We start from the raw sequence: 25,473 nt of genomic DNA, 5'->3' as shown, positions 1-25,473 counted from the left end.
TACAGAGGCATAACGACCGAAACCAACGATGGGTTTCATATGCAAATTGCCACGAGCATTAACTAGCGTTACAATGGTGCTGTGTACTATTCACAGAGGATTTGGGCATGTTTACAATCACAGCATTGTAAGATGGTGACAAATGTACTCTTGGGCCCCCCCTCGTTTCAGGGATGGTTTTTCCCTCTTCACATAGATGGCCTCTTTGACTCCCCATTCAAACCAGCGTTCCTCCCTATCAAGGATGTGCACATCCTCGTCCTTGAAAGAGCGGCCACCGGCCTGGGCATAAAGTCAGAAGGAGTTACATTGTGTGTTTGTGGATTTAGAGAAGCGGAGGTGTGGTATTGTATGAGAAAGTCAGTCAGGAGAGGCAGAGAAGTATGTAGGAGTGGTGCAGGATATGTATGAGGGCAGTGCGACAATGGTGAGGTGTATGGTTGGAATGACAGATGGGTTCAAGGTGGAGGTGGGATTACATCAAGGATCGACTCTGAGCCCTTTCTTGTTTGCAAGGGTGATGGACAGTTGACGGATGAGATCAGGCAGGAGTCTCTGTGGACTGTGATGTTCACTGATGACATTTTGATCTGTAGCGAGAGTAGGGTGCAGGTTGAGGAGAGCCTGGAGAGGTGGAGGTATGCACTGGAGAGAAGAGGAATGAAAGTCAGTAGGAGCAAGACAGAATACCTATGCGTGAATGAGAGGGAGGACAGTGGAATGGTGAGGATGCAAGGAGTAGAGGTGATGAAGGTGTATGCGTTTAAATACTTGGGGTAAACTGTCCAAAGTAATAGGGAGTGCAGAAGAGAGGTGAAGAAGAGAGTGCATGCAGGGTGGAGGGGGTGGAGGAGAGTGTCAGGAATGATTTGCAACAGAAGGGTACCAGCAAGAGTTAAAGGGAAAGTTTACAAGATGGTTGTGAGACCAGCTATGTTATATGGTTTGGAGACAGCAGCACTGACGAAAAGACAGGAGGCGGAGCTGGAGGTGGCAGAGTTGAAGATGCTAAGATTTTCATTGGGAGTGACGAAGAAGGGCAGGATTAGGAATGATTATATTAGAGGGACCGCTCAAGTTGGTTGGTTTGGAGACAAAGCAAGAGAGGCAAGATTGAGCTGGTCTGGACATGTTTGGAGGAAGGATGCTGGGTATATTGGAAGAAGGATGCTGAATATGGAGCTGCTAGGGAAGAGGAAAAGAAGGAGACCAAGAGGAGGTTTATGGATGTGGTGAGAGAGGACATGCAGGTGGCTGGTGTGACAGAGGAAGATGCAGAGGACAGGAAGAGATGGAAACGGATGATCTGCTGTGGCGACCCCTAACGGGAGGAGCCAAACGTAGTACAGGTTGTCCCCAGGTCACGAACGCCCGATTTACAAACCGACCTCTGTAAAGCCTATTATTTTAAGAAATCGAGTTACACACGATGGTTCGACTAACCAACAGACGGACTGCTTTACGCGACACTCAAAACACTGCACATTTTAGGCGGTTTGTTGGCCTGAGGGAGAACAACGCCACGCCATCATCACCATTTTAAGTCGGATTGCGTAAACATTGTTGTGTGCGTCATGTGACTTAAAAATGTCATGTGTTTACTCTCGTAATCATGGCTCCAAAGCGTAAATGTGATGCAAGTGATGGTGATGCATCAACGAAAAGGAAAACGATCGCGATTGAAATGAAAGTTGAAATAATAAAGCTTTCAGAGGGAGGTGAAACACTCATCATTTTTTCACTTACCCGGTGAGGTGGGGAGGTGAGCCCTGAGTGGGCTCTCGGTTCTGGTGTCAAACAGCCAGCCTCCACCGGTCGCAACCCACTCCCGGGACAGTGGCAGGTGGGGAGTTTGAAATTTAAGAAATGTTTCTTCAAAGTTTTTTATACCTATACACACATTCTCTCTCTCAATTATAAATACTGTACTTTAGTTACATTTATTATTATTACTGCATTATTATATTTATGATGTTTTGGGTAAAATATATACTAAGACAAACTTTTGACGAATTGACGCTAGATGTGAACTGTACGTAACTTCCGACTTACATACAGATTCAACATAAGAACAAAAACGGAAGTCGTTTGTAACCCCGGGACTACCTGTAAAATGGTAAATGGACTGTGTTTTTAAAGCACTTTTCTAGTGTACCGACCACTCAAAGCGCTTTACAATGCATACCTCACATTCACCCATACATTCATACGCTGATGGTGGAGGCTGCCTGCCATGCAAGGCACCCACCTGCTCATCAGGAGCAGTTAGGCGTTCGGTGTCTTGCTCAAGGACACTTCGACACACTCTCTGCAGGAGCTGGGGATCGAACCAGCAACCTTCTGATCACTAGACGATCCACTCTACCTCCTGAGCCATGCCGCCCCGAGTAGTAGCACTAGTAGTAGATTTGCATAACGTAGCATATCACAGACACGTTTATTGACAGAAACGTTTCATGACTCATCTAAATGACCTCTTCAGTCTCAACTGACTGCAGGTATCCCCACCCTTATAAACAATACAGCTGCATAACGACCAAAAACGATGCGTCAGTTGAGACTGAAGATGTCACTTAGATGAGCCATGAAACGTTTCTCTCTCAGTAAAGGTTGTGTCCAGATGAACTGATTCAACCTTCTGTGATTTTCTTACCTGCATTATTGAACGTGCATAAAGACAAAACATAGCATATTTGTCATTTTCACAAGTGAAAATGTGTTTATTTGCAGTTTTTGGAATATTCTTTAATTTCAGTGGCTTTTTTTTTCCATAAACGTTATTTCTCTCTCTTCATTTTTATTACTATGCACTATGCATTCGGAAGAGAGTACCGCAGAGCTTAATCATTAACATAAACTCGTTTGCTGGAATTAAAAAAAAAAGAAGATGCGGTTGCCTTACACATGAAATAATGTCTGAATATTGAATAGATATTAAATGAAGATCCAGTTCATTTATTCCAAGCTGTCTTGGTGTACGTACTGGCTACAAGAGGTGGTAGTATTTTGTGCATACATAGGATAGGGCTCTATGTTTTAGGTATGCAGTGCTTTTGAGAGTGCTATGATCAGTAATCTAGATGTTCACTGGCTCTCCGTTCTTCTTATTTTAAAACTGAATTTCAACACAGTGTCAGCTTGGACATGTAGGTATGTTGTGTGGTTGTGTTTCTCCAGAGTGTGTGCATCCGGGGTGTCTTGTGAGTGTGTTGTTGACAAGGTGTGAGCACCTGAGCCTCAGCAGAGATACTGTAGGAGAGAGACAGGAAGGATCCTGTGGACCCACTCCTGTCAGCTCTGATGATGCCGGTGTGGCGTGAGGCTGGGGCGGGGGCGGATGGGCACAGGCACTCCAGCTCCGCCTGTCGCCCTGGACGACTTTAGCTGGTTGAAAAGCCACCTCCGAGTGTCTCCCTCGTTCCCCACATGCCTGCCTACCTGCCTGCCTGCCTCGGCTGCAGCTGCCCGGTGCTCTCATAACACACCAGGGACATGCAGGTTAATCTTTTATTTAAGGCTAGTTTACATGCGCCTAGCTGCAGCCCACACATTTGCACATAAGCCCCAGGCCTAAATCTATGAATCTTCTAACTGTGGGCATCCTCTTAAGTTACAGATGCAAGGACAGACAGACATGATTTGTTGTTCAAATTAAGTGTGTATACTTTTGCAGCTTTTACATTTACCTACCTGCATTCAGAGAAGGTGGAAGTCTTTGTATATAAATGCTTAAGTCAAAGACATGATTGCTTTGAGGCACTGAGCACCACAGATGGTGCCACTACAGACAGCGTTCTGTTTTATTTTATTTTTATTTTTTAAAAGGAAGCTCCTGAAACATCTTTTTAAGCTGAAAATCAGCGATCTGAAAAGCTCACATCTCCAGCCAGAGTGGAAGCAACCACTTTTACCTCAGATGCTAATAACACGAACACCAAAGACACACACACACACACACACACACCCTTGGGGAGAGCAAAAGTAAATTCATGGGGACCCAGCAACGTACTGAATGCAAACTTTTAATGGAATATTTTAAAGTGTTTTCCTCTTTTGGCTACATGTACACACACACACACACAAACACAATGAAAGAGACAGAATTGACTGATCCTTGTCAGTTAGTAATTTTTCAGGATAATTTTTCTGCATCAGCTGCATTTCTGCCAGAGAAATGAATGCATTTGTTTCCATAATGACACAGCGAGAAAAGAAAATGGCTTTTCATGCTGAAACAAGAATTGATTGCATCTGTGGGTTTAGTGTCTTGATACAAATAGGGTGTTTATATTTGGAGAGACAATCATTTCTTTGCATTCTCCATAGTGCCAATAATTACTGTAGCTAATAGCGTAGCGACCATATTCAGCAGATACATATATATATATATATGAGGATATTTTTCTTGCTTGTTTAGAAAAACAGCTTCACTGTTTTTAACCATGGCTGTGTGTTTATGCCCTATTCTGGCTGCTCACTTTACTTTTTTCCAAGGCAGTCTGGCAGTCACCCCACTTCCTCCACACAGCAGGTCCATACCTTTTAGGAAAGGGCAGGGGGGCACTTTCCCTTATATAAAATTACGCGATATTCCTGCCTGCATTGTAGCTTGTGTGGACAAACACTCGGAGAGCACACCAACGAAACCCTATTCCTAACACTCCTCTAGTCACCTTCCATGTGTTGGTCTTTACACATGGAATCTTGGGATCTGATGCAAATCATAGTGACAATGTAGCAAGCCAAGCAGATGTTGGCTATGAAAAATAGATGGACCTGTGATGTCAGAGCCAGAGCGCCTCTCGGTGCCTCTGACAGACAGCAGCTTCAGCTAACATGCAAAGCCTGTTGTTAACTCGTTGCTCGCATAAGGAAAGGTACACCTGGGTCAGATTCGTGCATCAACGTCTCTTGGCGGCTTGATTTGGCTCGCTTCGCACGCAGAGGCTCGCAGCTCAGGCAGCACTCTTCCATTAGTTTGGTTTTCACTCCATTCCTGATAGGGTACATAAGCGCATCCTCAAGTATTGCAAACATGAAATATGCATCTAACCCTGATCTGTGAGGACAGGCAGGCGGAGCTTAGCTCTCGCGCGCAGTCTGACAGCCTAACAGGATCAAATATTCACCGTATAAAACCTCAGTTTACCCGCATCTCTTTGTCGCTGGTGAAATATGCATTGCGAACAAGCTCAGGAGCGAACCTGATGCGCTTTGTACTCCAGAATGCAAGGCGATGTTTCTCACGTCATTACAGGAGCGATCGAAACGGGTTCGCTTCTGCTCCTCAGTTCGGCTCGATGATGAGACCCATTTTTGTCCTGCAAGTGCATCGCGTGCAACACAAATGCAATGTGGTTGGAAACCATTACAGGAGCCCAGTATTTACCTATCTCAAATCCAGGTTGCATTTATCTTCGGCTGAAATGGGCGACAGCTGAAGATAGCGTGAAGAAAGCTGACAGGGAAAAGAGATGGAAAAAGGATGTGACATCTCCAAAGCCAGGTATTAAGAGAGCTGCTCAGAAGTGCAGACACTAGCAGACACACATTAAAGTTTCAACGTCCCAGGTCTCCTCCCCCCTCCCCTTTCCACCTCTCTCCCCCTCTCCCACATTTCTTTCTGCCGTGGACCCATAATTGGACATCCCAAGACCATGCTTTTCTGTCCTATCACCTACACACACACACGCGGGCACACACACAAACACATACGATCCCCTCCTGCTCTGTGCTTATCTCATTGCACTCTCGGTGCCCACCACTTGAGACTGAGGCTGTGACATCCCCTATGTTCAATTTTGATTAAAAGGTTGGCCATACCCGAGGGCTGGTTCCTTGATCCTCACCTATCCGGTCTGAGTGCACATTGCCTGGGCAAGAGGTACCCAGACAGCACCCTAGTCTCTGCTGTGGGTCCTGTAGGTCTGGGAGCGGATGGTAGAGAGCCTGAGGGCTTGCTGACATTCTGTACCCTGAATAGATGGAGGAGCAGGAGCAGTAAGGTAGGCTCCCTAGTCATAAGACCTGACATGGAAAGGCTATCAGAAGCGAAAAGGGACTCCTCTGTCTGTCAGTTTGTCTCCAGTCCTCCATTCCCCCATTGCCAAGCAGCCAGCCTGCCCACACACTGCAGGCTCCAGTCCACTGGCCCCAAGACTGAGGGAGCCACCATGAGGGGGTGGTGTATGTGTTTGTGCATTTCTGTGCATATGGGTGCATATGCATATGTGCGTATGCATAAGTGTGAGTGTGAGTCTCTTTTTGCATGTGTGTGTGTGTGTGTGTGTGTGTGTGTGTGTGTGTGTGTGTTGGTGGAAGCATGGCCTTGGGAACTGAGAGAAGGAGCCTCCTGACTGTAATGGTGGCTGCTACCTTGGCAACCCCAGAGGGAGCGATGTGCTGAATGAGTGAGTGGGAGAGGGAGCTACAGTAGATATGCATGCGGGGGATGTGGCTCTGTTTATGAATTTTAGTTATTCAAACTGGCTTAATATACACCACATGATATGTGTCATCGCTCAAATCACATTACCAGGTATTGAGGCTCTGTATTCTTTTGTTCCCCCAGATGTTGCTTAACCTTTCTGTAAGCACACTGAGTTTCAACTTCCTTTGTGGTGTCTGCCCGTGCTGAAGCTGTAGCTCTTAAACTGTATTTTGACATGAAGCTGGTGACAGTTGCACCTCTCACTAATGTCTGGGAGTGCTGGCCCAGCAGAAATAGCACTACCTGGAGTCGCCTCAGCAGCAGCAAGGGGCAAAACGTCACAGGATGGCAGATAACAGGAGCAGTGAGCGTGACACATTTATTTTGACAAATCGAAATGTAAGGGGTTTTTTTTTCCCTTGTCCCGCTTCTCTTCCTCCACATCTTAAAATGTGGCTCAATTTACTGACCAATCTGATTTGCCTGTTTCTTTGAGGAGAGGGAGCTGGTCCTCTCAAGGTCTGTTAGCATGATCTGCTCGCAGCTCTCCCTGCTTGTCCCCTCGTCCCTCCATGTCTGTCATCTTCCATAACAGCCCACGGGGTTCTGGGAACACCCAAAGAGGGATTATCAAGTGATGTAGTCCTTGTGAGTCACCTGAGACATGTAACCCGGCTTTTTCATCAGGTTAGACCCCTGTGGCTTCATGCAGGGTCTTTTTTTTTTTTCTAACAGTTTTTGTGAAGAATAGGAGATGTTGAAAGCTTTGGTTAATATTGCAGATGAACAGCGACCAGAGGGACAGGAGAAAGTGATGTGAAAAAGCTTGAACAACATGCAGTCGCATCACCACTGTGCCCAATCTTTGTTCACCCAAAGCAATTAGGTAGAACAATTTAACGTCTGTTTTGTTCATTTTATTTTTCATTTTGTGTGCTCAGCATAGGGCACTGATTTGATTATGTCTAATCAATATTGTGCATGCAATTTAAAATTTGATTTCTAATTCAAGAGCCGCACACTTTAAAGGAGCAGTTTTTAACAAGAGGCAATTGCCACTAGGCCCAAAATGAGATAGGTGGTTCTTGCTGCATATTTCATTTGGGTAGCGACCACTGTAGATCAAAGGGTCCAAAGTGCATTGTGGGAGCCTTGCTTGATGATAGCAGGATTTGAAGTTGCTTTCATGTCCACGGCACAGGGCTCTTAGTCACATAATGTAACAAGAAGGGAACAAAATGGTGACAGGATCTATATAACTGTGACCTTCCATGTATACCCTGTAGCACATGAATGTGTTGCTCCCCATGTTTTTTGCAGTGTGTTATGGGACCATGTGACTTTTTGTGTCTCTGCATAAACTTTTGATACATGCATATTATTTTGTGCCTGCGTGTGTTCCTACTGTATGTACTATGTAATTGTGCACAATGGTATGCTAGAGTTTATTTTAGTGTGTGTGTGTTTGTGTGTCCACATTGCCCCAAAATGGGCAGCACAGTGGCGCAGTGGTTAGCGCTGTCGCCTCACAGCAAGAAGGTCCTGGGGTTGAACCCCGGGGTTGTCCAACCTTGACGGGGTCATGCTAGATAGTCTTCTGTGTGGAGTTTGCATGTTCTCCCCGTGTCTGCGGTGGGTTTTCTCCGGGTGCTGTGGTTTCCCCCACCATCAAAAAGAGATGCATAGGGTTAATACTCCTGTCTGTGCCCTTGAGCAAAGCAATGAGAAAAGAACTGGAGTTGGTACCCGAGTGCAGCATGAAGACGGCAACTCACTGCTGCTAGCTACATAGATCACAGCAAGGATGGGTTAATTTGCAGTAACTGAATTTTTCCAAGGGGATTAATAAAGGAAACCTGAAAATAAATAAATAGATGAATATGAGGCTCCAGGGTCAGCCTCTATGTCCACCTGAAGACCCACAAGGACCTAGAAGGACAGTCATACTCGACCCTGAGTGACCGCTGATGGTGTGTGTGTGTGTGTGTGTGTGCGTGCGTGCGTGCGTGCGTGCGTGCGTGCGTGCGTGTGTGCGTGTGCGCGCGCGCGTGCATGCGTACATAATTGCGTGTGGTTACTAAGTCCCACCATTACACATTGAGGCCAGCAGTTGGGACACCCGCTGGAGGCACACTCATTTTCTCATCTCACACATCAGGCAACCTGCTGCTCCTCAGGAAACAAATAATGGCTTAGTCATAGCACATCGCCAACACAGCAAAGAGCCACTCACCACATACAGCAGTGATTTTACCACTGCAAAATATGCCCATCTCCCTCCAGTGTTGGCTTACAGACTGTACAAAAGGTCTGCCATGAGAGTGGAGGTGGGTTCAAATTAGCCCCCACCTTCTCAGTACATTCTCAACCCCCCATCCTTGCATGTTGAAGTAGTCTGCCGGCTGTTTACTGTGAAGTGTGACATGAGGTATCGTGTGATGAATGCAACTGCAAGGGTGCGTCCACTCACAGACAGTACAAGCAAACACAAATTTATTTTTGCATTTATATGCTTCAACTAACTCAAGTGCATTCCTTCATCATACCTCCACCAACAGGGTAAAGATTATTTAAAAGAAAAAAAAACTGTCTTTAATTGCTATTGACCATTGTCTTCAATCAGATTCTAATCAAGCCTTCAGAACAGGTTATGTTCTGTTAGAAAATGATTGATCAAGGCAAATTAATATCCACTGTCATTAAAAGGCCATTATAAACAGCAATGCCTCGTTTTGGGTGATTTGAACTGACAATGAAAATGTATAAATTAATGTATCCACTACGCTAACTGATTGGCACAGGGCAATTTTTTGTGTTAGCTACAAAACCATTAGAGGCTTTTTATTCATCATACATTTCTAACAACTTCTTGTTTTTCTAAGAAACTATTTTTTCAAGATGTAAGTCTATGATTGGTGGTGTAGTGGTTAGCGTGGTCGCCTCACAGCAAGAAGGTCCTGGGTTCGAGCCCCGTGGTTGTGTGTGGGTGCGGGGGGTGCACGTCAGCCCTGTGATGGCCTGGCGGTCTGTCCAGGGTGTCTCGCTGCCCAGTGACTGCTGGGATGGGCTTCAGGATCCCTGAGAACAGGATAAGCGGTTTGGATGATGGATGGATGGATGGATGTCTATGATTATTCTTTAATAGCAGCTTTGCAATCTATCTTCTCAAGAGCATTCGATTTTGGGAAGGTAGTATAAACATAATATTAAACCAAGATGGTCTAGTAAAAGCAGGTCTAACATCAGCTTATCTGAGCTAGGGCCACACTTGTGTTCCAATAAGACACCATGCTCAGCTGCACCATGCTGATCCATTTTAAACTGAGTTAACTATGTTCAGTCACAGTACCATGTCATGTGGAAGTGGAACAGGTGGACAGGACTGTTGTTGTGATAGGCTTAACTGCAGCCACAAATGTGTGTGTGTGCATGTGAATGTCTGTCTGCGTGTATGTGTGCACGTGCATGCATGTGTGCGCAAGTGTGTGGGTGTTCATTTGTTTGTATGTTTCAGATAAATGATGTTGGGAAAATAGTGTGGAGTTATCTTTGTTTATATCATCTCTCTGGTGCTGACATTCAGCGTTTAGCTTCCAGCCGTCTACACCACTTGGCAGGCGTTCCCTGTGGCAAAAGCATACTTGACAACGTGTGTGAGCATGTGTGTGTCTAAAATCCTGCTTGAGTGACTAAATCCATGGTGACTCGCATCAGTGTGTAAGTGCACACCCTGTTTTTTGTGTGTGTTTGTGTTTGTACAGTATGTGTATACCTCACAGTTTGGTGCGTTGGTGTTGCATCTTCCACCCATGCATCCAGGATCCAGGCAGTCGGACACTCTGCTGGTAGCTCCCTGCTGAGAGCTGCTCTGAATCAGGTTGAAGGTGGTGGGTGGAATCCCCCCCCCTGGTGCAGCAGGCACCCCCCCCCCAACCACCACATCCCTTCGCTCACCTGGGGACTGTTGCCAGCCAGTCAGCCCCCACCCTTACATCCACCCCCCCCCAGTCCAGCAGGCATTGAGATTTGCCAAAGTGGAAGTCAGGGTGAGAGAGGGAGTGGCCACTTTGACATTACACACCTGAACACTACCTCATGCACCTCATGCATATAGCATGCACACTCATTCAAAGTGTACTCCTCTATACACACATACACACACACACACGCACACACACACACACACACACACACACACACACACACACACACACACACACACACACACATTGCATTAACATACCACAGCTGCATGCTGCATTCATCAGTGATATTTATTTTTTAGCAAAATATATTATTATTACATCATTGGCTCACCTGTAATGTGCCACATTAGTGCATGAATGTTTTTTTGCTTACACATGTACACACATGCATTAACACATAGGCATGCACATCCTTTGTAGAGGCTCTACCCTCAGAAACATTTTCTCACAACGGCTGCTTCACTAGCTGGCTGGTTGCCTGGTTAGCTGGTTAACTGTCTGGCTTGCAGGCTGGTTACATCTTTAGCTGTTTTCCTGGATCGTTGCATCTTTGCATCTCCCCTGCTAGCTGGTTTGCTGACTGTCTTGTTGCATGTTTAACTGGTTGACTTTCTGTCCTACAGGCTGTCTCTGAGTGCTGAGTATGTGGGTACCATGAAGTACCAGCCAGCCCATCTAGTTTGCCCTGCATGAGTGCTCTTGGCCAGCACACTTAATTTCAGCTAACCTCCTGGTAGCTATGCTTGTCGAACCTCACTTTCCTTGTTGAAGTAGAGGGAGAGAGGTAAGGAAGGATGGGAGAGAGAACAGAGGGAGGGAGGGTTTATGAATGAGGGAGCAGGATGTTAGGAGAAGCAGCTTGTCAGCCACTGCACCCCCCCCCCCCCGGAAGTTCAACACTCGTCTGAAATAATACTTCACTCTACTCCAGCATTGGCATGGTTGTTGGATGAAATTGCTTAATGAAAAACGTCTACGTATGATACCGTGTAACATGAAATACAGGTTAGAAGATCCGTTCTGCTCAGTCCAGGAGGCCCGCCATATATGTGTGATGTTGTGGGTTTGAGCCTGACCCGACCTCTGCCATGTGGAAGAGAGAACTCTTCCATTTCTTTCATTCTCTCCTCAGTGTCAAATCGATCTGAAATCACATACTATATACATATATACCACTTTGAAAAAGAAACATGGGTTATGCTTAGCTAGCCAAACTGTGCTCCTGGTGTCAGCTGAGAGTCAGAGAGGAGGAGAAGAAGAAGGAGAAGGAGGGGAGGAATGTTAGTTATAAATAGCAGAAGTCTCTCCAGGATGGCAGGTTTTTAATTAACAATAGAAAGCGGCTGATAATCCACAGTTAATCCCGAGGAAAAGAGGGAGGAGAGGAACGAGGAGGAGAGAATCATGGGCTGTTTGATGTTAGGACTACAAGTCCCTCCTGGCCCCTTCCACTACCCACTGCTGAGCAGAGCTGGGCTGTTTGTGCTGTGATATCCATAGCCCAGATGTATTTATTTGGTGAAACAGCCATGCTCCATATTTTGTGATTCACTTTGTGTCTGACTAACCGCTGTCTGTTCCTATTAGCATGAGGAGACGTGCACCGCCCCTCTCGGACCAGCCGGCATTCTTTGTACTTGCGTGTGGTTTTGGTGAAGAGGGGCTGTTTGTTGTAAAACTATCAGACTGAAGGCCCTGATGGCTGGAGGCGTCCGCTTAAAATCCTCCCTTTTAAAGCTGCTGGATCTGTCGGGGAAACACTGAGAGATGTCAGGCTAGCTTCACACTCAAAAGGAAATCTGCTATCTGAGACAGTTTCTGAACTTTGAGGGAAAATGGGGCTGGTAATTTTTTCTCTCTCTCTATTTTTTTCTTTTTTCTTTTTTTCTTTTTCTTTTTTTTTTGAACAGCTCTAAAGACAGAAACCAATATGAAACTTGTACTCACTGCGGTGGTGTGTCAGTACAAGTGTCTTTTCCCATGCCTTACTCACACAGAGCTCCAGTTTAATTCATGAAAAGGATGGAGATGTTAGCTATCCAGGAAGATGTCTGTAAAAGTGGGAACATCAGGTTAAAAACGCAGTTATGATTATCATTTTTTCACTGCCAACAGAAAAAAATTGAAATATACATTTTGTGACCTCTGATTTTGTTTTGGTTTGTTTTTTTTTTTTTTTGTGGTTTTTTGTTGTTTTGTTTTTTGTTTTCATATTTCAGGACAGAGTCTGGGCTACGGCTTTGTCAACTACATCGACCCAAAGGATGCAGAGAAAGCCATCAACACGTTAAATGGACTTAGACTTCAGACCAAAACAATCAAGGTAACAGATGCCCCAAACAAATTCACTAAATGATCCCATGTTATATATGATTTACATGATACAAGTCCATAAATCCTGATTAGTACAAGATCCTAATATTCAGATTCAAAATATTGAGTTTTGTTTCATAAAAAGAAATGGTCCTCTACCGGAAAACGATGGATTACTCCCTCTGGGTTGGGAATGAGTTGTTGCCTCAAGTGAAGAAGTTCAAGTATCTCGGTGTCTTGTTCACGAGTGAGGGTAGGATGGAGCAGGAGATTGACAGGCAGATCGGTGCAGCATCAGCAGTAATGCGGACGTTGTACCTGACTGTTTTGGTGAAGAGGGAGCTGAGCCGGAAGGCAAAGCTCTCAATTTACCAGTCAATCTTCGTTCCAACCCTCACCTATGGTCATGAGCTTTGGGTAGTGACCAAAAGGGTGAGATTGTGGATACAAGCAGCTGAAATGAGTTTCCTCCATAGGGTGTCTGGGCTCAGCCTTAGAGATAGGGTGAGGAGCTCGGACATCCGGAGGGAGCTCGGAGTAGAGCCACTGCTCCTTTGCGTCGAAAGGAGCCAGTTGAGGTGGTTCGGGCATCTGATTAGGATGCCTCCTGGGCGCCTTCCTTTGGAGGTTTTCCAGGCACGTCCAACAGGGAGGAGACCCCAGGGTAGAACCAGAACTCGCTAGAGAGACTACATGTCCAATCTGGCCTGGGAATGTCTTGGGATCCCCCAGGAGGAGCTGGAGGGCATTACTGGGGAAAGGGACATCTGGAGTGCCCTACTTAGCTTGCTGTCACCGCGACCCGACCCTGGAGAAACAGCTGATGATGAGATGAGATGAGATGAAAAAGAAATAGTTTGTTGGTTAGGCTTCTGCTTAAGATATAAAGTACTTTACATCTTAAAAACAATAATTTTCAAAACAATTGAATCCATAAAGAAATTAATACAGGGTGCACATGTTGTGCAACAAACTATTACGCTAGTGCTCCAACATTGAGGTTCTTGGTTTGGATCCCTGCCTTGCCCCTGGCTCATCCGGTTATCACAGGGAGGGCAGTGTGCAGTGCTCCTGGGTCGGGGGCTGGTAGAAATATGCTGTCTCACCCTTACAATTATTGACTTCTGCAAGCGGTGGGCTATCTGTACAACTGGTGGACCTAGGCGAAATAGTGTGAGCCTCCACACATGTAAAATATTCCCCCAAAGAAACCTGCAACTGGCAGGTGAGAAGAAGCGTTGGCAACTAACTCCATGTGCATCAGAGGAGGCATGTGGGAGTCTTGGCCCTCCCCGGCCATTGTAGGGTGGTGCTGTAGGTGCAACTGTGGTACCATAGGACAACAAGAAATTGGACATGCAGAACTGGGGAGGAAAAAGATGAGAAAATCCAAAATAAGTAAATGAATAAGTGGATGTAGCAAAGTTATAAAGATCACTGTGAAGTTTATAAATGAGACTGCTTTCTTCTGCCCTAGAGCTCATATGGACAAGATGGTGTTTGTGACTAAGTTGGAAGACTAGACATCACTAACATGTGTGGGCCTGAGAAATAAAAGACCATCTAAATCAAATAGGGAGGCACATTAAAAAGGCCCACAGCTATAGCCGATATGCTAATTATTCTCCAAATGTCAAAATGTAAAGGTGAAATAAGGTAGATATCCCTAAGTACAGGAGAGGGGAAAAAAACATCCATTTCCACATGTTGGCCAAAATTCAATTTAGGACTGATATTACATTTTAATGGCATCACAAATATGCAGGCTTCCCACCACCTGTACAAGAGATAAAGCTAATACCTTCAGTGTAGTGTTCCTCTGACAGACATGTTCCAGAGACGCTAAAGAATAAATGTTGAGCACCGTTGTTTTACCCATGACCAACCAAGAGCATCTTTACCCAAATCAGAATAGCTTTCCTCTCCTCTCCTGCTGCTCTTTCCCTCCTCTCCTTTTTGTTCTGTTCCCCACCTCTCTCACCTCCCCGTCTTCTCTCCTATTCTCCTTCTCTTTTCCTCTTCTCTTTTCAACTCCTCTCCTCCCCTCTCTCTGTCCACTGATCTATTTTCTCTTGTCAGCAGAATCTGATGCTTAGTGGTAATCCCTGCTTTCACTGCTGTAATCTGATCTAGTCTGATCTAATCTAATCTAATAGGATGGGATTAGCCCTGTAGTTGTGAATGGGGGAAGCCCACTGAGGATCCCTCCAATCCCTAGACAGCATATTGAAAACAGCACAGCCCTGTCAACAACTGTCTGACCTGGCCTAGGTTCAATCCAGCATCCTGTCTTTGATCCAAGATCTGAAAGGGAGGGAAAGGAGGTTGTGGAGGGGGATGCAAACAGAGCAAAAACTAATGTGCCACTGAGTGTGTGTCTGTGTGTAGGGATATCTTGTCTGTCTGTGTATGTATAGCAAATTTTCTCTGGGTGTTCATCAGTGCAAACTAGTATAGTGGCTAGTGTGTGGGTGTATGTTATGGTGCAAACTTGCTGCAGTTGACAACAAGTGTATGTCAGGAGGTTGTTGTGCTTGATCACTCGTTTCACAATGTTTCAGAGGAAGTCAGTGAGACCTGCAGTTTCTCTGCTGCAGGTCTGAAAGGTGTCTCGATCAGTTAGTGTGTACAGACGATATGTACATTGCGTGTTTTTGTGTGTGTGTGTGTGTGTGTGTGTGTGTGTGTGTGTGTGTATGCATAGGGGTTGGTATTGAAGGTGATGTACATGAGTACTTACAGTACTTACATAACAGGACATGATCACAGGTTGCTTATTTTCTAGTATCCACTCTCTTTATGGGCAGCACGGTGGCGCAGTGGTTAGTGCAGTCGGCTCACAGCAAGAAGGTCCTGGGTTCAAGCCCCAGGGTAGTCCAACCTTGGGGGTCGTCCCGAGTCGTCCTCTGTGTGGAGTTTGTATGTTCTTTGCAAGTCTGCGTGGGTTTCCTCCAGGGGCTCCGGTTTCCTCCCACAGTCCAAAGACAAGTAGGTCAGGTGAATTGGCTGTATTAAATTGTCCCTAGGTGTGTGTGTGTTGTGTGTGTGTGTGTGTGTGTGTGTGTGTGTGTGTGTGTGTGTGTGTGTGTGTGTGTGTGTGTGTGTGTGTGTGTGTGTGTGTGTGTGTGTGTCAGCCCTGTGATGGACTGGCAGCCTGTCCAGGGTGTCTCCCCACCTGCCACCCAATGACTGCTGGGGTAGGCTCCAGCATCCCCATGACCCTGAGAGCAAGATACGCGGTGATGGAATGCAATGGCTGGATAGTCCCTCTCTCTATCTATCTATCTTGTTTGCTTTTGAATGTAACATACTAGAGGTAATACTCTATACATGTGTGTACCACATCCTTAAAGGTCAGAGCTGGTTCAGAAGACATACATACCAGTCAGGGGTATCTCTTGTGAAGAGACGCTGATATCACAGCAGTCCCTATCTCTCTCACACAATGCACACATACCAACACAAGCATACTCAAAATGTTTTAGACACAGCAAGTCACTAAAGGTCTGCTCCCATCAGTCCCTGCAGACAGAAACAATTAATTTGCCTCATACTCATAGTTCTCCTTCAAACAAAACCACCAGCCATTTTAGCCATTTAAAAGAAAGGTATCGTTTCTGTTCAAGAGCTGAGGCACGTAAATGTCTCATCCTGTCTACAATAGCCTCGTGGGGATGAGTTATATTCTGATCAGTAGAAATTTGAACATGAGGGGTAAAATCCTTTAATATTTAGCTGGCTACTGCACCATATGAACACGACTTCTAATCTGCCCTGTTTTCAGTTAATGGAGGCTGTTTTCTGTTTCACGTGAGTCTTAGCTATAGATGTGATCACGGTCTGGAGCAGCATGTAAACAGCTTATCCTGAATCTGACCTTAACAGCTTGCACCAATAACAAGGAATACATACAGTGGATGTTACTGGACCAAGTTCAGTCCCTTTGAGACCTGATGGTGATGTGTGCTATTTAAAAATATAAACTAAAAAAGTTGAGGGTTGCACCCCAGTGGGGAGTTCATGGGTCTTTGTTGACTCTGAGTTCACAGATCTCCCTCGCACCTTCTCACATCTCGAGGGCTTGTCCCAACTCGACACCCAGATAAGACAGGCGCGTAATGACACAAGACAACTCCACATCTCTGTCTGTCACTTTCACTCTTTCACACCTCAGCCCCTCGCTGCTTCTCTTTCTCCTTTTCTTGCTTGCTCTCTCGTCAAGCTCTCCCATTCTTTCTCTCCCTCCCACTCTCGTTAGCTCTCTCTCTCTCACGCTCTCTCTCTCTCGCTGGCTCTCTCGCTAGCTCTCCCTCACGCGCGAACCCTCTCTCGCTCTCACTCTATCTCTCGCTGTCTCTCTATCACTCTCTCTCTTTATCTAGCTCTCTTTATCTAGCTCTCTCGTTCTCTCTCTTCTCTCTCTGTCTCTCTCTCACTCTGTGTGTGTGTCTCTCTCTCTCACGCCACCACAGCCGGCAGTATAAGTCCTGACGGCAGCAACGTAAATTAAAAAAGTAAAATAATTCTGATATTAAGTTTGCCACTTCTCGCATATCACATCCTCCTGTTCTCTGTGCTGCTGTAAATGTGTTAGGAGAGTCGGGGCGCAACTTTCACATGCTCTCAGGCTGTGTGCGTGTGTGTGCGTGTGTGTGTGTGTGTGTGTGTGTGTGGTGTGTGTGTGTGTGTGTGTGTGTGTGTGTGTGCGTGCATGTCTTTCGAGTTGTTTTCCCTTGCCATGGCTACTCCTCCATGACACTTTGGAGTCTCTCAGCGACAGCTGCAATGCTTCCTTCCCGCTGAGGTTGTGAGGAGGAAGGAGCACGCCGAAGGTGAGAGGCGATCACGCGCACAAACACAAGGCGCACATACACGCTTGCACCATATATAAACAGACATATGTATGTTTACACATATTTATTCACAGTGACACACACACACACCCACACACACACACATTTACATACAATGTGTGTGCCTGTGCAACACTTAAAGCTTCACTTGTCATACTTTTAGAGCTTGTGCACAGACATACACACACACTCACACTACACTTTCACACATAGACACCATTCACTTTCACACACGTGCAACACTGCTCACAGCTCGAGGAGGTGTTGATGGATTAGACATCTGGAGTTGCCTGACAAGGAGTGAAAAGGGGGGAGAGGAAAAGGGGGGGGCACAGAGGGCAATATAAAAGAAATGGTAAAGGAGAACAGGCAGAGGAAGAGAAAGGGAGAGAGATTTAAAGGGGGAAGGAAGAAGGACTTCGGGGTACATGCAGGGAGAAATAGACGGAGGCAGAAAAAGTACAATAGGGTTGGCGAGAGGTACAAAGTGAAAGGCCACAGGGAAATGTAAAACAGAGACAGAGCCAACAACAAAGCCAATGAGAAAAATAAGGGAGCAGTGATGGAGAGGGATGGACAGGGCTGCAGAAAGAGAAGGGGAGTATGGTGTGGGCAAAGCCAGCTGCTGGTGAGCCCACTGCCTCGCTATCAAGTCTTGGGTGGGATTTCCATGCTGATGCTCTGGGATGTAGCTGCGTATCTGCCATGTTTGCCTGAGTTTAGCTGCGTTGGATGGCTTATGTCTCCTCATGTCAGAGGTAATGGAATGCTGCAAGACAAAGCTGCACCGGTCAGCAGCGGTAGTAATGGGATTTATGTAACTTCAGTAAAGCAAAACCAGGTCTTTTTATGCAGACAACGCCGTATGCAGACAACGCCTGGGAACCCACAGTAGAGTTCACTGGTAGAGTGTAGTGCACATGGTTGGCTAGTGCACAGCCCTTCATAAAGTGATGTACCCCAGACTTAGCTTAGGCATTTACCATGCCCGGCACTGCATATATGAGATGGAAGACTTTGAAAGACCAAAGTTGAGAAAGTATATCGAGCTGTGTGTGTGTGTGTGTGTGTGTGTGTGTGTGTGTGTGTGTGTGTGCGTGCGTGCGTGCGTGCGTGCGTGCGTGCGTGCGTGCGTGCGTGCGTGCGTGCGTGTGTGTTGAGTGTTTCTGCATGCATAGATATGAGGAGAAGGAGCAGTGTAGGACATTGGGTATCAGTGGAATTGTGTGGGTGAGTGGTTATGAGGAACTCAACTGAACATAGGAAAAGTGGGGATTGTGTGCATGCATGTGTGAATGTGTGAAAGCATAAAATATGGTTAAGGATTTACACCCCGCACTATTCTTTGAACAAAGAAAGGAAAGGGGCAGGTTCTCTGCAACTCAAAATGTGGTTTGAGTCAGAAAGATGTGCACTTAATAAAACTAAACTACAGACTGAAATACTCTGTGCAGCACTGGCAAGGCTAAATTGTGAATGGTGAAAGGCTTAAAGGCTTTTACAGCCTGCTCTTAATGTCTTATTGAAATGTTCTTTATAAAAGGTTAAGCAATTAGAAAGCGGCTAACAGGTAATGTATAAACTTCTAATCCAAAGGACTATGTTGTTGAACAATTTTTCTTTTCTCTGTGTTGAAGTACAATTCAACTTAGGGTGGTGCCTTTTTATAAATGCACGCCTGTCCCCAACAACAGTGGTGCTTCCCTTGCTCTCCAGTTCATAACAGTGTCGAAGTCAACCCTGGCTCCCCTAGCTGTGTAATGAATATAACACTCCTGTGGTTTCTACCCCAAAGAGCGACGTTTCCTTTCCCTGTCCCAGCGGTTGATGTGCATGCTATCTCCCTGGTGTCCTCACCAACTCGACTACCTAAAACGACTATGGGCGGTCAAAATGACCGCCGGTTTTTAAACTCTATATTCTGTCAAGATAAATACCCAATTGAGATGTTAATGCATTACATGTTAGTACGTCTGTTAGGAAACAACTGACACCAAAATTAAAATTTTAACAACTATAAAACTATTTTAAACAATTTAAACTTTAGAGAGACATGGTCGAACTTGAATAGCAAAATTGAAAAAGTGAAAATATTACCTGAAAAACAAAACAGAAAACACATATTGCTAATCTAACAAACGTAACAAGGCCTATAAAACGTGAAATGTAAAAAAAGAACTGAAAGTAACCACTGAAACAGTCCCAAACAATGACCGGAACTTACAAACTACTAGAACGACCGTGGGTGGTCAAAATGACCGCCACAATTTTTAAACTCTATATTCTGTCAAGATAAATACCCAATTGAGATATTAATGCATTGCATATGTTAGTATGTCTGTTAAGAAACGACTGACACCAAAATTAACATTTTAACAACTTTAATACTATTTTTCAAACAATTTAAAATGGCCACTGTCCAACGCCTGTAAATACTGCAATGCCTCGGTGGTAGTCATGGTGCGTCTGAAACGGCGTCTGTAACCAGACATGTTGGAAATAATCAGAAATCAAGTTTAGACTATTACTCTGCACTGGACAATGCTAGTGTGTTTCTAGGACAGAGCAATGAACTTTGCGAAGGAAATGATGCGACCAGCCACGTCATAGTGACATGACGCACACCATGACGCACAAATTACGCCCCGTCGTTTTGACCGGTCATGGTCGTTTTAGGTAGATCTTATCATAACTTTTTTTGTGCAATTAATCTAAAACTCATTTTAATGCAAATATAGGCAATTTTAGGAGAATTCGGGGAGTGGCAGTTGTTTTTTTGGGGGGGGGGGCTTTCACAGTTATTAAACTTTGAAAATCCATAACGGTCAAAATGACCGCCTATGGTCATTCTAGTGTTAAAGTATATCAAATCCAAATCATATCATATATTACTTCTGTGGTTTCTACCCCAAAGAGCAAAGTTTCCTTTTCCTGTCCCAGTGGTTGATGTATGTGCTACCTCCCCAGTGTCCTCATCAGCTACCTAAAGGTCACAGGCATCAAAACCACTAGAGTGGCCAACTAAGCAGCCAACTGAAAGGCTCCTTCTTCAATAAGTGCACCCTAGTGATGTCTATAGACGTTTACATCTGTTATGACATGGATCACAAAACGGCGGTAGTTTCTGTATTCCCACGATCGCACAGCCAAACCTGATTGTGTATGTGTCGGCTTCTCTCTTCATTCAGGTGTCGTACGCAAGGCCCAGCTCAGCTTCCATCCGTGATGCTAACTTGTATGTGAGTGGCCTGCCCAAGACAATGACCCAGAAGGAGCTGGAGCAGCTCTTCTCCCAGTACGGCCGCATCATCACCTCCCGGATCCTTGTCGACCAAGTCACAGGTATCCATGGGGCAGCACCTCCTCTCTCCTCCCACCAACAGGGATGCAAGCAAACACAGACATACATTGCAAAGACCCGTCCCCCACCCCACACACATACAAACTAGCACACACACAGACATAGCCATGCACATACGTACATGTATGCACACAAATGTGTGTCTCTGCTCCTGTAAAACGCATATGACACTCCAACAGTTACAAATATGTACATACCAATTGCTTACATATTTTGTAAACACAAGTACGTATGTTTTTGTCACTTTTATTTCTTTGTGTGTGTGTGTGTGTGTTTGGTTTTTTCTTTGTTTGTTTGTGCCTGTGTGTGTGTGTGTGTGTGTGTGTGTGTGTGTGTGTGTGTGTGTGTGTGTGTGTGCGCGTCTGGGCATGTAAATATGTGTTGCACCGGCTTGCGCATTTGCCCATTATTTATGTAGACGTGCGCAATTACACATCATATTTCACACCAAACACAGGCTTGAATCACGCCAGCCCATTGTAATGCAGTGAAAGCCCTCCAGCATGTCTCTTAGATCCATTTCAGGGGGCTGTGTGGGTGCCTACAGGCTGCGGCCTGATCCAGTGTTATGTGCAATGTGTACTGATGGGGCAGAAAGCAAGCGGCAAGCTGTAAGCCACACTCATTTTCCTTAGCAGAATAAATCATTGCTGGCAGTGAAGTGCAGGCCTGCCTTTATACAAAGAGAAGACAAGGAGATGGTACAGGGAGACTGGAAAAGAAAAGAGTAGAGCCATGGAGGAGAGGAGAAGAGATTGAGAGAAGGAGACAGATTGCAGAGGAACAGAGGAAAGGAAAGGGTAAGAAAATGAGGGAGGAGAGAGAAGGGGGGGCATGTGCAGGAGAGCAGGGAAAGGAGGTGTGGGGGCAGGGCCATGGCTAGAGACAATAGCATGGGGAGGGAAGGAGGAGAAGAGACCGGTGGAGGAGATGAAACTCTCTCAAACCCTTGATGCTGCCGTTATAGAAGAAGCAATTGCAGCGTGTTGACAGTTTATTCATCTGCTTTATCGACCGGGATTTCACTCCTACCTAAAATGACCATGAGCGGTCAAAATGACCGCTGGTTTTTAAACTCTGTATTCTGTCAAGAATACCCAATTGAGATATTAATGCATTGTATATGTTAGTATGTCTGTTAAGAAATGACTGACACCAAAATTAACATTTTAACAACTTTGATACTATTTTTCACACAATTTAAAACACAAATAGACATGGACGCAAGCGCACCATCGGTGTTGTGCCTAGCGTTTTCAATAATTATTTTCGATCAGCAGTTTCAATAATCAGAAATCAAGTTTAGACTACTACCCTGCACTGGAGAACACTGGTGTGTTTCTAGGACAGAGCAATGAACTTCACGAAGAAAATGATGCGACCAACACACGTCATAGTGACATGATGCGCACCATGACACGCAAATTATGCGCCATCAGTTTGACTGCTCATGGTCGTCTTAGGTAACTCTTATCTTAACTTTTTTTGTGCAATGGATCTAAAACTCATTTTAATGCAAATATATGTAATTTTAAGAGCATTCAGGGAGTGGCAAGTCTGTAGCTCTTTTTTTCCACAAAGTTATTAAACTTTGAAAATCCAAAACGGTCAAATGACGGCCCATGGTTGTTCTAGTAGTTTTTAAGTTCCAGCTGTTGTTTGGGACTGTTTCAATGGTTATTTTCAATTCTTTCTTCTTTTTTTACATTTCACGTTTTATAGGCCTCGTTATGTTTGTTAGATTAGCAATATGTGTTTTCCGTTTTGTTTTTCAGGTAATATTTTCACTTTTTCAATTTTGCTATTCAAGTTCAACCATGTCTCTCTGAAGTTTAAATTGTTTAAAAATAGTATTATAGTTGTTAAAATGTTAATTTTGGTGTCAGTCATTTCCTAACAGACATACTAACATATTCAATGCATTAATATCTCAATAGGGTATTTATCTTGACAGAATATAGAATTTAAAAACTGGCAGTCATTTTGACCACCCATGGTCATTTTAGGTAGATCTTATCATAACTTTTTTTCTGTGTACAATTAATCCAAAACTCATTTTAATGCAAAAATATGCAATTTTAGGAGCGTTTGGTGAGCGGCAGGTCTATATCTTTTTTTCCCCCACAAAGTTATTAAACTTTGAAAATCCAAAACGTTCAAAATGACCGCCTTGGTCATTCTGCATTTAAGTAGCAGACCTGTCCCGCCACCAGGCTCCCGGCCCCCGCTGGGGATCCAACAACTGCTACACCTGACATGCAACAAACAGCAAGCTCCCAGGAAACACGTGTGTTCACACTGCTGCCTCCTGCTCATCTCTCATTTTAAACTCCTAAGCACAGGCCACAGCCCATGAATAAAACAGGCCCTCCACATGGGCCACCATGGTCACAGGAAGGAGAGCTGCTCACCACAGCTTGGGCTTAAAAGAGGCTCAATAATTCATTGCACTGCCGTTCTTCACTTTGTTCGTGGTTGTGTGCTACAACAGACGGCGCTCTCACCAGCGTGTCCTGATAAAGCTTAAGTGCTCATCAGACCCGTGTACCAGCAGGCTCTGTTTTGGTTCATTTCCACTGTTGGGAGGGACTGTTGCACCAGCTGGTGGGACAAGAAGGGAAACAGAAGCAACGGTCAGAACTACCAAACATGTCGTGGCACCAGAAAGTGAACGGGAAAGAAGAAGAGAGGAAGGGGGAAGGGGAAACGTAGGAATAGAGGTAGAGTAGGAGAGTAACGGTTCCCAAATACTCAACACAGACAGACGTTCCGGTGACATGTAAATGTGTGTAACATGTATGATATGTAGAGGCAGGACATGGATGTACTGCGGCACCGTGATACAGTCATTCCTACATGCACCAGTGATAACAAGCTGCGTATGTATGTGTGTGGGTATACTGTGTCCGGGTTCACATTTACATCCATCCATACTACACCAGTACTCTCCTGCTAACACGCTAGTTCTCTATTTCAGGAAGCACACACACACACACACACACACACACACACACACACACACACACACACACAAGAAGACACGCCCTCTGAGGCTTCACTGAAGGCTTTGGGATCAGCAGGAGAAATGTTAATGACTAATTAGTTGTTACTGGTATTAGAGTTGCTGGTGATTAAGAAACACAGAGGATTTTAAAAGGACCCTGAGTGCAGTACACCTGCATCATCAACTCATCTCTCTCTGTCTCTTTTCACCCCCCCCCCATACATATTTACAGACACACACTGCATACACTCACACTCACAAGCTGCAATACACAAAGAAAAAGAAATGGGCTACAAATTATAATTCCCTAGTGACTACCAAAAATGTAAGGACAGAGCAAGAAAGAGAGCGCGCGAAAGAGTAAGCGGTAAAATGAGTGAGCGAAAGAGAGAGAGAGAGAGACCCCTATCATGTGCAGACATTGAGTGGGTAGTGCGGAAGACCCAAAAAGAGATAGTAAAAGTGCGAGCAACAGTACAGAGGAAGTTGTTTCCGGTGACCAAGAGGGGATGAGCTGATGTGCACCCAGCCTCTTGTCTGCTGAAATGGGAACGCTATGTAAGCCTCCAAAAAGACCCCCTCATCAACCAAATGCACCCCGCAGTCACTCCGTTGCTCCAAGGGACGATAAATGAACTTCCCAGAATCACAGTTAGCATCATTCACAAGCAGAGGCAGCCAAAACAAAATCCACTAAAGCTGCTAAATTGCCCCAGAGATTCAGAGAGCGAACACGAAATCGACTTGACAAGGATATCTCTCCATCTCTTCCTCCTCTCCCTCCCCATTCCTTCTCTCCCTATTGATTCCTTCTGAATGGATAAGCATATTTTGCCTCTTTATCAGTGCAAATAGCACAGAGCCGCAATCTTCCCCCTGCCTGTCTGTCTACCCTTCAGAGAAGGCAGCTGTGGTCATGATGTTCTGCGCTGACGGTTGGTTTAGACTAACATCAATGTGAAACAGATATTATATCAGCAACAACCTAAGATCAATAGTGAGCTTTTTTCTGGTTCCTCATCTCAGAGCATTGACCGCTGTGCACAGCGGTCAATGCTTACCTGATCAATAACTGCAAATTAAATCAATCCACAGACTTTGGCGTTTCCAAACCCTGGCTCTTACACGAAGGCAACTCGTTGTTTCACTCTTACAACAGTGGACTGTAAAAAACCAGCATTTGTTGATGCTAACATAAACACACACACACACACACAAATAAAATAGCATACCACTGTGCACATTTACATACATACAGTAGGCACACCTGCATGCACAAAATAATATGCATGTATAAATGGTGTATGCAGAGAGACACAAAAAGACAAATGGTCATGTAACACATCGCAGAAAACATGGGAAGCAACACACACACACACATTACTCAGTCATGTGCATGGTGTATGTCGATGAACATTTATATTTCAACACCACAATATTTCCACACAGGCGTTACATGTCCTTTATAATGTGAAGCAGTATGTTCTGCTTTCTCTCTCTTGACTTGAATAATGGATGTTTGTGTT

General features: G+C 45.0%; 1 protein-coding gene across 6 annotated transcripts in view; it reads left to right on the top strand.

Annotated features, from left to right (window-relative positions):
- The window catches only part of elavl4 (ELAV like neuron-specific RNA binding protein 4), a 111,669-nt gene that overhangs the window by 69,155 nt on the left and 17,041 nt on the right, over positions 1 to 25,473 (top strand). For 5 of the 6 annotated variants that reach the window (XM_056275984.1, XM_056275986.1, XM_056275985.1 and 2 more), the window contains 2 exons: positions 12,636 to 12,739; positions 20,771 to 20,924. In XM_056275984.1, coding sequence (XP_056131959.1) covers positions 12,636 to 12,739; positions 20,771 to 20,924 — 258 coding nt within the window. The remainder of the gene's footprint in view (positions 1 to 12,635; positions 12,740 to 20,770; positions 20,925 to 25,473) is intronic. The other variant, XM_056275982.1, reaches the window with a different exon arrangement.

This window comes from Lampris incognitus, chromosome 3, assembly GCF_029633865.1.
Source record: "Lampris incognitus isolate fLamInc1 chromosome 3, fLamInc1.hap2, whole genome shotgun sequence".
Taxonomy (NCBI): domain Eukaryota; kingdom Metazoa; phylum Chordata; class Actinopteri; order Lampriformes; family Lampridae; genus Lampris; species Lampris incognitus.
The sequence above is the reverse complement of the archived record's forward strand: the minus strand, read 5'-3'. Positions and strand labels throughout refer to the sequence as shown.